The following is a 13,267-nucleotide window of genomic DNA, read 5'->3' as shown; positions in this document are numbered from 1 at the left end:
TGCTGTGCAGCACAAACCAGTTGCTTCTGCTCCCAAAGCTGCTTCTGTAGTTTATCCAAAACTTCTTTAAACTGAAAAACATTCCAGCCCCCACAGGAAACACACAGCATATATGCTGATACGTGCATACACAGGGATAAATATCACTATCATGAAAAACCTTCAGATATATTGACTGAATCTAATGGGGAAAGAAAGCGGTATTAGGTTTACTGCTATTGCTTTTCAGATTGAGTTTCTAAGATCACATCTCAGAAACCATGTCTTAGACCATGTCTCACCTATGGGATCCAGGAGCACTTCCCAGCCTCCAAGACTGCCTGCCACACTCTGATGTGGAGTCAGAGGCATAGGCCAGATCCTTCCTCCTATACCACCAGGGAGGTGTAGCAGCTGTCTTCTACCTCCATTAGAAGAAACCTAAGCATGCAGGCCAAAAGCAAGCTACTGGTGGGGTCCCCATTCTGGACACCTGAAAATTCAGGATGCCAGGGGACTTGCCTCACAGTGCAAGTGCAAACTTAGGATCTTTAGACGCAAGAAAACCCTGTAATCTCCTCTCGATGGGTCTTGGCACAAGTGATCCTTGAGCTGCTCAGGCTGGGCTAGTTTTTGACACACCCAGGGTGAGAACTGGAAGCAGCCAAGGAAAGCCACATGAGCGGATATTTAGTGAGCTGAAGGGAGGGAAGTCAGACTAACTTTGTACTGCTCTTGGCAGCCAAGTCCTCTCTTGAATCATGTCCATAGTTTCTGAAATGTGTTTAATTTACCTCTTGTGCAAGAGGTGCTGGAAGATGGAGGAGGGATGTTGGTTTTGCACCTTTGCACACCAGCACAGGCACGGCGGCAGACCGCAGAACAGATGTTTCTCCAAGTCCATGAACTGGAATCTCACATTACTGGATCGTATTGCAACACTGTGAACCCCTCTATTGCCGCCATGCTGCATGCAGATGAAAAGTTCATCCAGCTCTATATTTTGTCTCTAAATTATGGTCCTGACCACATCCTCAGTGGGTGAAGGTAACAAAAACGCCACCCTGATTTACCCTCCCATCTTCCACTGAGCAGAGGTTCAGAGGCTTAGTGAGCTCTGGGTTGCCACTGGTCCAGCTAATCTCCATTATTTCTACTTTAGGTCTTGCAATGACTCTTACCAAGTTCCACAACCAATTCTGCACTTCGTGAAAGTGGACTTCATTTCTTGTTTATTATTTTGCATCTTTCTCCTGGAAAAGATGAAGAACAATTACTACTAATGCAAAATAAGCAGCCTTGGCACCAGATAATCCTGACTACTTAGATTCCAGGCTTGAGGGGCTGATAAAAACCTCACTGAAACTAACCGGAATCTTTCCAGATTAGCTTTACCTAAAGTCTAAAGGCACAGACATACTGCACTTCTTGAATCCCATAGGCACATAATCCTATTCAGCCCTTTACTATAGAATGATTAGCAAAAAGGTCTACTTATTTCACAATACTAAACTGCTTGCAGTGCATTCCCAGATGTCAAATTCCCTCTACATTCCCAATGCAGGAGCCAAACTCTTCAGCTTCTCTCTTTGACAATTTCCACTGTGTACAGAGGGAGACATGATTACAAAAATCTGCGGTGGCTTGACTGAATACAAAAGTAGGACAAAGATAAAATAACATGAAGTATTAACCATTAATTCAGGGAAAACCTAGCACTGTGATAAATGGTGCCTAATCGTGAATGTGTTTAAGTCATTGCTGAAATATAATGCCTGGGGCATAGAGAGGCAAAATAAGGAGGGCTGAAGAAAGATCAGCCCTGCAAGGCCATTTATCTCAATTAAGATACTCCCATTATCACAGTTAGTGAAAGTAAACAGCAGTTGTTTCTAAATATCTCATTTTTATACTGCCTATTCCAGTATTTGCTATACTGCTTAAAACCTTAGCCCCTGGACGCATAGGATTACATCAACTTCTCAATTGTCATTTTCTTCTCCTCCTAAAACAGTCTTTAAAAATGGAAACTTGAAGCAAGTTCACTCAAAACCCTCATAAGCCAGGAGGCAAACAAACCCACTGGGTTTTTTTATGCCATGACTTTCAGAAAATCTCTCAAGTGTTTTTGTTTTCTGGGTTCAATTATAGAAGCCAGAAATACTGGAAGAGAGGCTGTGTCAATGACCAAACTTATGAGTCAAATTAACAAGCCGTAAATTATTCACGGCAGATGTAGCTCTACACAAAGAGAAACACACAGGGGGAATGAAATACCTGCAAGATGATCAGAATGAGCTCTTTCCAAGAATCAGGATGGCAGAAAGCAAGTGCTGCAGTGTGTTTCTGGGTCCTGCGTTTCCAGGGCTAACTACAAGTAGGAAGCAAGGCACTCCTCCAGTGGAGCAGGTTTTACTGAGAAGCTATAGACGGCTGCTCATGAAAGAGGCAGTCATTAAACTGCTGCTATTCTACAGCCTGTGCAGGTGAGTCAAACTAAGCTAGCTATGGGAGAGAATCAGGCTCATGGGAACTGTGCCTTTTAACTTTAAACTCCAGCTACATGTCATCCTTCTCTGAATCCTCTTCCCTTCATGGGCTAGTTATTAAGTGTGCCTAACACACCTGTTAGATCTGTTGAAAAAAAATTTCAAAGAAAGAAACTTGGTAGCAATTCTTTCTTACATACCACCTCAGTTTTAACTTATACTTTAATGTATGTTGTTATCAGCTCAGAAATAGCCAGGACTATATGTGAATTGACATATTTCAACATGAACACCACAACTAGGAAAAGGGAAACATAATTCAGACACAGTAATTTTATTTGACTGACTATTATAATCCTGACCACTGTAGTTATAAGGAATGTGTAGTACCACAGGTATGCAAGCGCACTGCATGTATGCTTTCTAATCCTAAAGACTGATATGGGAAAATAATAGATTTGTAAATACTGTGGGAGAGGCACACAAAAGTATATGCCCTGTCCCTACCGACCACGTACAGATGAAGAGCATCTCATTCTTATCCATAGCTTGACTTGAAAACCTGCATGGGAAAAGCCCTCAGAAAGATGTATGCTCCAAAAGGAAGATGTCCTGGCACAAAGTTAACGGGCTATGGATGGCTCTAATACCAGTCTCGTTTCTCTATTCAAACAGCAAATTCATTGGCACACGTACCTCACTGAGGATGTTTATCACATACTTTGCAGACACGCATGGCCAAAGAGGTCACATTTTGAACTTGCAAATTACTCACACATTTTACATTTTAAATAAACCTGTAAATTTATTGTACAAGAGTACAGCATGTGCCTTTTTAACCAAAAGCTCAGCATCACACAACACTTTAATCTTCCATTTAAACATACACAGTCCTACAACACAGCTCAGTTCAGCTAGGAAAGCTACATAATGAATTAATTTATTGAGAGCCCTGGCTACGCTGTTCTTAAGGATGTTCACCTACAGCAAGAACAGCGGCAGTGCTTCTGGTGTTGTAACACGTAATCATTTTAACCTGTTCTCAGCACAGTAATAGCAAGCAGTCATCTAGAGCAAAACAAAGAGATCATTTAAGAGACACTACATTTAATTGCAAATTCATGAAACAGTAGACCAGAAGATCTCACACACGTAATACAAGTCAGGATTAGAAATCCGATATGAGATCGCTTTGATGTAATGTCTGCAGTAACTATGCCACACAATGCACCACACAAGAAGACCAGATGCATGACAGGCATCGCACCATGTAGTAATATTTTTTGGATTGAAATTGTTAGGTTTGGAAGGGGTAGAGCAGATTGTTCTGCACAAATATACGCTTGCCTTACTATTTTACAGGTCAGAAACACTCCTGTAGCCATTTGCCCACATGCCAGCAGTCTCTTGTTTTAATTATTTTTTGTACCGTTTGCTTTGATTTTACCTGGTTCAATCTAAAACAGGATCGTTACTTCCAGGCACAGAGTGTGTTTTGTGCTATGTGTCTTAGCCTTTCAAATTGTCATATACACCTGAGTTGGCATAACCGGGCATCCTTTATGCATGCTGTTGTGCACAGCTAGCCACAAGCTGTTATCAAGACATGTTCAGATATGATACTTCATTTGCCACAGGGGTTGCTCATCACAATGGAGATTTAAAGTTCATCACAGTCTGATGACTTACAGCAACTGAAGTTCCCCTGAAGTTTGGGATTAAATATCTACTACTCAAATGAGCTACATGTTACATAGCAAATTCTTGAGCAGAGAAAGTTTATGCCTTTTTATTGCTGTTGAATTTATCAATCTGTGTCAACCCTTAAGCCTGCTACTTTAAAGGATCAAGTGCTATTTTATTAAAGAATTTAATATTCTCAAAAAACAGTATTGTCAGTAGATTTTTAAATACCCGAAGGAGGTAAATTTGGATCCTACTCCTGAACATGTGATTTTTCACTTACAGCAGGAGCATGATAGTGCATTGTTGGTTGGTTCTGAACGGTACTGAACTCCTACAGCATGAACTAAAAGAATATGCTAATCAAAACACAGACAGCGACACTAAAAAACCAGGAAGGTAATCTATATCAAACATCTGATCTTGAATTAAAATAGACCAGCAATAGTGTGTAAGCTTTCAAACAGATGAGATGCTTAGCTGCTATCAAGTATCATACCAGCAGTGGTTTCAGAAGAGTTACACCAAACTTGCACCCACTATGGTTCACATGTATTCTCTGAGTCCACAAATTTTACCCATCTTGGACAAAATATGAAAGCAAGGTAATTCAAGTAAACTAAAAAAAAAAAAATGGGAGGAAGCAGGATCTTTTTAAATCAAAGTTGCTTTTTGTATCATCTTAAATTATTTTGGGAAAACTTCACCACACCAAGAAATTTCACTTATCTGTCTTGCTTCCAGCTTTAGATAAGACTAACCAGTGGAAGAAACAAAGTTGGAAACAAAACCATTCTTGGCTTGTGCGACTAAATACATGTCCTCAGTAGACTTCCAGTTCAGTCTAAACTGTCACGTTTTTGGAGCTTTCAGTGAACACATGAACTTTTGGTTGATTATCTAGACACCACGGACACATGTAAAGATTGTTGAAAAAGTGGTTATCTAATTAAAACAGAAATCACCTGAAACAATTTTTTTTTCCTTGCTGTAAAACAAACACAAGCACCATATTAACAAGATGCACAAGCTCCTCCTCTTCTTCAGCCATTCACAATTTTTAATTTGGATAGTAAGTAATGGGAAACAATTAAAACCTGATCTTGAAATATCGTTAACAGTTTAAAGAGTGAAACTCTACTATTTTCTGAATTCATTCCATACCATCTTTAATAAAGAAGCTTATGCAGATTCCTTCTGCTTATGAAAATTACATCAGCTCTTTTTCTTACCTATTTAAATAGCCCCAACACCAGAGACATACAAAATGTTATACTGAATTTTAATCCTTGTAAAACAGTATTACACCACACACTGTTGTTATAAATCTTTTCAATAACGTCCATTATAGAATACAGTAAAGAGCACTGTCTATTACTATGCATTGTCAAATGTTTCTGGCAGTATTGGGAATTGACTACAGCATATTTCTTTTTTAAAATTAAGAGTTAACCTACATATTCTGAACTTGCAAATAATACACAAGAGATTGTACTTCCATATAGGCTGTAGAGCCATTCACTCATTTTTTTCTGATTTGTATATAAATTTTCTATAACAATATGAAAGTAAATTAATAACTTATTTATCTAGCTAGGAGGCTAGTAGTTATTTATAATCATATTAATCAAAAGATGACTGAAAGATTAAAAGTAATTATTGTGAACTGCACAAAATCTAGAATATAGGGACTTTTCACAGTACATTATACTAAGTCAACATATAATAGATTAAAAGCTGTAAAGCCATAATCTTCATTTAAAAATTTAGTGTTTCTGACATCATCTTCCACCACTCCATCAACTCTTCTTTCTCCTCTTCTTTTCTTTCAGACAATGACTCCAGTTCAAAATCAACCTGAGCAAGAGAAACAATCAAAAACATCAGTTAAGATTTGTAGAGAGAGAGAAGTGTAGGCTTTTCAATCATTTATTGAAAGAAGCTGATTAACACAGACATGGGGGTTAGAGAGGTAACTTCCGTTTTATACTAGGTTTATTTCAAAGTCTCTCAGGGCTGATTTAAATATGTGCAATACAAGCATATCAGTACAATAAACATCTAAAAAAGGCACATAGGTGAGCAAAAGTTCCAACAGAAACCAGACATCTGTCCAGTCTTTGACTTGTCTAAACACTTTAAAAAATATGGGCCAATGAAATTAAAATTGAATAATAACCAGCCACATAAATCTTCCAGCATATAATAAAAACTATCATCAGTGTATCGCTGTCTAACACCTAGCAATGCAGACCCCCAGCTTATCAAAACACATATTCAATTTTATGCCATCAAGAAGATCCAGGGAGCTTTTCTGACACATAGCTCATTACTGTAGCTATGATGTGCTTGTGTAGTACATCCTAGCGTATGACACACGCTAGAGAAACAAGCATTTATTTTAATTGTGAAGAGTGGAATCCACACCTGTACAGAGGATGAATTAAGAATGCTTCTGAACTCTTAGATGCAACCTAGGTCTTATTCACTATACATGTTGGGTATCTACACAAAGCAGAGCTCCACCACTATCTTTCTGCACAGAGCTGAACGCTGGCTTTAACCTATGCACGTAGCCACTTGACAATTTACATTAAAAATATCTAGTCTCAGTGAAAACATCAACACCTCTTCCTTTATAGGACACACTACTTAAAGATATTCTGTAATCTTCTATCTGATTGGCTATTCACACATCAACCAATTCAAAAAAAGTGTAAGTATCTCAATATTGCCTTCTCATTATAAATAAGACCAACAGGAGACAAAATGAGTTTACAATGACATTACTCTCAGTTGCTTGTGCAGCAAGTACTAGAAGATTAGATTTCCAGTCTGTCTTCTAAATTAGCATATTATGAAATATTATGAAAAATCATCTCCTGCTTACATGTATACCATCAAGGAAAAAAGTAAGAGTAAGAAAAACAAGTAAGACTTTTTAATATATATGTAATAGATGATAAACCAACATACATGTGAGCACTTACCACAACTGCAGGGCTAAAGGGCACAGCCACTTTTTTAGTTATTGCTAGATAGCCTGGTGCTGAGGCTGTAAGTTTGTAATTTCCAGGCACAAGCAATCTCCAGTAATCACCATCCTTGGCTGTAGAGAAGAAGAAAATAAAATCCAAATAAATATATATAAAACTAATTATGCAGCTACGGAGAAGGGACTGCATATTTTGTCAGTATCTGTATTCCTGTCAGCCTTTTATTTTTGTTCGTCTGAAAGGATTCTTCTGTAAGGGCTGTATAAATATATCATTACAGATTTTCTTCTTTTCAGGTAACCAAAACACAGATTTGAACTCTGAAGTTGTGCTGTAGCCTCCATGAAAGATTTTGCCTGCTGAGGCTGAAGGCTCTCCAGCACACTGAAAAAAAGGACAATCTGGGACATTATTCTTACTTTAGAAGCACCCCCTGGCCAGTGTGCAGCTCCTGTTAAGTGTCTGAGTTTCAGTTTGCAATGCAATGTGGATTTTTAATGTCCCTCAGTATTCCAAAAATCCAAATTTAAATACATTTTATTCTCATCACACATAAATAAATAGGACCACCTTTCTCAATTTGTCTTGCTGAAAAAGCTATAAACAATCATTTCCTGGAATATTCCGCATGTATCACCCCTGAAGCATCATTATCTACATGTTTCACTATCCAGGCAATATCTAGGGCTTTTTTCTTCTGTTTAGCTAAATAAAGAAATGAAAGTTTGAGCCACTCGGGTCAAAGAAAGACTCCTACTGCACTGAGTCTTACTGCAGGCCATCTCTTTCGGTCACAGAACAGAAATGCATCATCCTCTTCTCTAGAAATGACCTTCTCCCATTTTCACAAAGAATCAGATCCAACCTGCACAAGAAGTGGGCAATCATCTAATTTGTCACAGGCTAACACTCTGAACTTCTCTACCTCCATGCAGAATGTCAGAAAACATAGCAAGGCTATTCTAAATGTCAGCTAGCAGCGCCATTTAAAGCATTCGGCCATGCTCTTACTGCCAGTTCCTTAAATGCTTTTCCAGCACATCTGCAGCTACACAGCGCACAGAGGGAAATATTACTCAAATATCTGCAACTTCACAGTCAAAACTGTCAGTAGTCAGCCCAGTTGTTCCCAGACTTTTCATAAAACAGAAAGAAAAAAATTACTCCTGCAGAACTATGATAATGATCTATTCTAATTCCTGGCACTGGAACAAAGCTGAATTTTAACTCAGAAACAAAGGACCAGGGGAAAAAAAATCAAAGATTATTTATTCTTCTTGAATGTGCTAGAATTCAAGTACTTGTTTTCCTCACTGTTTTGACAACACATGACTTCCAGCCTTATACACCCACAATGATGTGAGAGGATTCATGATTAGATGCTTTTTTGTATTGTAGATGCATGAGCTGTAGCATCGCATGCATCACTCTCATACCTCCAAATATCTCTTCGCACAGCTTACTCCCTTTCTATTATTCCTGAAAATGTATTTCCAGCCTCTATACTTTTTGCCTTTTTATGTACAGTGAAAGAAGGTGGCTAATGTTATCAATCCCGGCAGAGTTGCGAGACACTGCTTGCACCGCAAATCAGAAGACAAACTAAGCATGAATAACCAAGAGCTGCCAGGACCAATTCATGCCAGAGATCCATGAAGTCCCAACAACCAGTCTCCAGATACTTTGAGAGCAAAATACAAGAGAAAGATTCATTAAATCCTGTAGGCAACAAGATTCTTGAGGTACAGCATGTTTTCCTGGCTTCAAAACTTTGCCCCCATAAAGCTTCAGCTAGTAAGATCTGAAATGGCTCCAGGTTGTCAAGCAGCGCGAGCAGCAGTATATTCTAGCACTTCTTGTTTTCCTGAGGTACCACACTCACCTGATGTAATGTCATGGCTTATCCCCTCCACAGAAATTGTAGCATTTGCTATTGGATTGCCCTGAAGATCTTTAACAAATCCCTTCACTCCTCGATGAATCTAAAATAAATAAATGAAGTCAGTAACACAAGGGAAATCACTGGAAAATTCTTAAGTGTTTTCGCCAGTGAAATATCTATTGATATATTTAACGATACATGTTATGGATCCCACAGTCTACATGCTGACAACTATCAAGGATAATTACTAAACATCAAAATGGAACAAACGGTGAAGAGAAAAATAATTCATCTGGTAGTTATGCCAATTTCTCTGTGCAATGCAAGCACTTCTCAGAAATATGCAGCAAATCATAAGATACGTGAACACTGACTTGAAAGTCTTTGTCACTGCGGACTAAGGAATGTGCTGAAAAGCTTTGAAAGAGCCTAAAAAAACCCCAACTTTTTTTTTTTTTAAGTTTTCAACAACTGTAAGAATTTAGGGTTAATAATGGACATAACTGCTTAACAGTGAAACATTAACAAGGTTAAATGCAGGCACTTGGACTTTGATGGGCAATCCCTGTGTGAGATGTTTGAGCTCTCTATTGTGTACCCAGAACATCCAGGCCTTTGAGCTGGGACCATATAGTCACAACACTCCCCACATGGCCTGTGAGAGAAAGGTGATGGTGGGTCACGTCCTAGTTCCTTCTTGCCTCTTAGGCAACATACTCCAGGCAGCAGCACCAGCAGCACCTAATCTGTCTGTTCCCAGCAGATGTGAAATTAAAGCACTCATTTGACTGCAGTGTGTGGAGAGACCAGTCCTGCCAGTATTTCTCAGCAGACTGAGCTCCTCAGAGGCAAGAGACTGAGGATCAACTATTTTTTCACAGCCTGAGATATGGGGCTCAGCACTGGAGAGAATGGGACGTTTTGAACCTGCGCAGAGATGCATCTAACTGGGAGCCTGGAAATTAAGTGGGGAAGTGCTGTGGAGTTCAGGCTTCTCTCTGATTCTGTGATACTGGAAGACTTCTGGATCACAAATTTTATTCTGAGATTTTGATGTTCCCCTTTACGAACTTATATGGTGTATTCAGCTGTTATAATTTAGCTCACCGGATTCCTCTAATTTACACTGCGGGAGAAGCCTGACAGAGATTGGCTTGGAAAAGCAGAAAGTACATATTTGCCCTGTCCTCAGCAATCATGGGGGAGCTGGAGCATAGAGCTGGACCACTTAGCCTGTAAGAGGATAAAAACCAATGCCAGAGAGACCACCTGAACTTCAAGCACAAAGTCAGCAGCTCCACAGGAGCAGAGGAAGTTGGCAAAATAATCTCTTACACATTAGTAATTTGAAAATGCGGTGACACTGTAGTTTTCCATGAGTCAGAGAAAATTAACCCATGCACAAAGGGGCTGAACAGTTTAAGATGGATCCCATCATAAACGGGTAAAAACCTGCAGTGCAGATAGAGCTTTTTCCTCAGCCCACATAGAACTTACTAACAGAACTGTATAACAAACATTTCAAATATTCAAATATTTCAGATTTCTGGCTAACTAAAGCATTTCTCCACAAATACATTTTTCAAGAAATGAATGTATTACTTGGCCAGCACTACTAACAAAGTATGCTTCTGATTTTGCAATCCCAGGTGTGCGGCTGTTAATGATATCAGATATATTTGTGATCTTTAACTACAATATCCAGATTTCAGAAAGTCGAAACTCCCACGCTGCTTGGAACCATCATTTCAGTGCAGCCTGTTACATTGGAATGAAATGATTAAAAAACCCCAGCACAACAAAATCTATAAAAACCGCAAACACACAGACAGATCTATTTCAGGAGTCTTAACTTATAACAAATCATTAGCACAAGATTGTCTAAACCCATGACTACGCTTCACACTCTCAGAGTTTGTATAATTTTTAATGGAATCATCACACTGACAGCTCTACATTTAATATCAGCAGCTCATGCTATCAGAGCGTAGCAGAATATTTAAAAAACCAGGATTAGAGGCGTCCCTCGACACCACAGTGAACTGCCAGGCTGTTCCAGTCTAATCCGTCTAGGCTCCCTGTACATCCAGAGCGATTCACCCCATGTCTGTAGGCACGCTCTGCTATCTGTAGAGAGCAATCCATCTCTCTTAGTACACTCATCAGTGTTGAGGGGAATGAATTATACACTCTGGTGATGTGTATTTCTTTTCACTGAGGAAGCCCACACAAATAATTTAAATTAAATGTCTGTAACAGCTTAAGTAAGGTGAGATGAATTACATACTATAACACCATCTTTCCTTCCCCCTCTTCTTCCACATATTTAGAAAGATCACACAGGATTTACCGCCTTGGAGACATATAAGGATTCTGGAGCACCAATTGGATTAATATGAAATTTTGAATTAGATGTTCACACCGCACAAAGTTTAGAAGTTGTATGTACGATAACTGATGTTTTGCCATCCTCTTTTTTGTTACCTGCTCGATGTAATTGATAAGGGAGTTCTTGTTGTCCTCCCAGTAGCCCTTCAGAGTTTCTTCAGGTGGGAATTTTTCACAACTAAGTTCCACGGTTATTTCAAAGCAGTTGCTGCTGAGGTAATTGAAATCCTGCATTCCTGCAAGGCCAGAAAAGAGCGTTAGCGATGCATTTTGCATCGTTCTGAAGTAAACAGAAGTAAAGGGGGGCATGGGAGACGCTGGGGCTGTTAAGAAAATAATAGCTATAAATACAGTTGGTGCAGTTCTATTTAATCAGCTTAGTTCTGAAATCAGTGGCATTAAATCAGAGAGACCAACAAGACAATTCATTCCCAAAAGCAATTTCTTCCCATGGGAAGTTTAGCAAAGACTTAACACTTGGCCTATATACTTCTACCTGATATTGTACCTGGCCTGTATACTTTTACCTGACACGTGCTTTTGGATAACTGACATATAAATTACTTTTTTTCCTCTTTGAGAACAGAAAATTATTTCCAAATATGGCTAAAATATTTCCAGATGAAAGTAAAAGGTGATCGCTTTGTAAACCAAAAATAATGACAATTAATTAGAAAGCAAATGAAACATGACAAAGTGCCCTTGAAAAAGAGGTTTATAAAGACTGGTCAAAAACGTGTGTTTTGGGTTTTTTTTCTGAAAATATAGGGTTTTGATTTGGTAATATTTTACAGGAAAAGCATCTGTTTGCTAAGGGATATTCTTTGTCAAGCTTCTTGGCACAGATTCCCAGTATTTATGATTTTTCACAAAAAAAAACCCAAACAACAACAACCAAACCCCAAAATCGAACTTCCTATGAACTTCATTTACACAGAAATTTTTCCATGGCTAGAGGTATTTCCCACCCACTCAATGCCTCTGCAAAATTAATAATCAATACATTAAGAGAAACATCATTATTTATGCAACTTTAATCATAGGAATTTAAAAATATATACAGTAGCATCATCACTAAGAATAAAAACTTGATGGGAAAGATGTACTCTTTTACACTTCTGAGTCTCTCTTCTTACTACATGGAAATATCGGCTATTTTCTCAAATCAGTCAAGCAATAACCAAAGTGCTTTCCAGTTTTGTAACTGGATCAACCAGCTGGAGAGGGACTGTGGCTGTCCCCAGGAGGGTTATAAATATAATCTTTGCAAAAGCTGATGTAGAATTAGCGCTTGTCTTCCCAATCTATCTAGCTAGCAGAGCTAGTGGATTCTCAAATGGATGACTGAAAAGAAAAAGGCTACCAAGCATTTTGAGCACCCCCATAGAGGTCAATGAGGGATTTAAAAATGCTTCAAACACAGCTAATTCACTGAGCCCTATGTTACCCCATGCAAGCTACACATGTAGTCTCTTCACCGAAGCACCGGTGTTGTGCACTGGTCCAGAAATGTCCAGAGGGCTGATGTCATGCCCAAAGGAGAACACTGAGGGCAGTGAACAGATTGAGTCAGGTGGGATTTTGCCAACGTATTAGGGTGAATCTGTCTTCTGCCAACCAAGCAGCGAAACTCCTAACTACTGATAGAAACAGGGACATTTCAGATTCCTAAAAAACCATTTTTATTTCAAAGCATTTTTTAAATGGCTGAAAAACGAGGACACAGAAGGCAAAGGTGCTCCTGGGAGGGATGGCTCTGATGTCCCACCAGGCAGAATGCAAGACGGACCATCCAGCAGTACACAGCGAGAGCGCGGCGGAGTCAGGAGTAAAATCCTGACGGCAGAGCT

General features: G+C 39.1%; 1 protein-coding gene across 1 annotated transcript in view; it reads right to left on the bottom strand.

The window, feature by feature from the left end:
• Positions 1-3,246: 3,246 nt before the first annotated feature.
• CPE (carboxypeptidase E) overlaps positions 3,247-13,267 on the bottom strand; it is a 59,988-nt gene continuing 49,967 nt past the window's right edge. Inside the window, exons 6-9 of the mRNA XM_075091074.1 lie at positions 11,514-11,653; positions 9,030-9,129; positions 7,142-7,260; positions 3,247-6,008 (exon numbers count right to left, since the gene is read on the bottom strand). Of these exons, the coding sequence (XP_074947175.1) occupies positions 5,910-6,008; positions 7,142-7,260; positions 9,030-9,129; positions 11,514-11,653 (458 nt within the window). The 3' untranslated portion in view covers positions 3,247-5,909. The remainder of the gene's footprint in view (positions 6,009-7,141; positions 7,261-9,029; positions 9,130-11,513; positions 11,654-13,267) is intronic.

The sequence above is a fragment of the Phalacrocorax aristotelis genome, chromosome 4 (genome assembly GCF_949628215.1).
Source record: "Phalacrocorax aristotelis chromosome 4, bGulAri2.1, whole genome shotgun sequence".
Lineage (NCBI taxonomy): Eukaryota > Metazoa > Chordata > Aves > Suliformes > Phalacrocoracidae > Phalacrocorax > Phalacrocorax aristotelis.
Note: the sequence above shows the minus strand (reverse complement) of the source record. Positions and strands in the feature narration are given on the sequence as shown.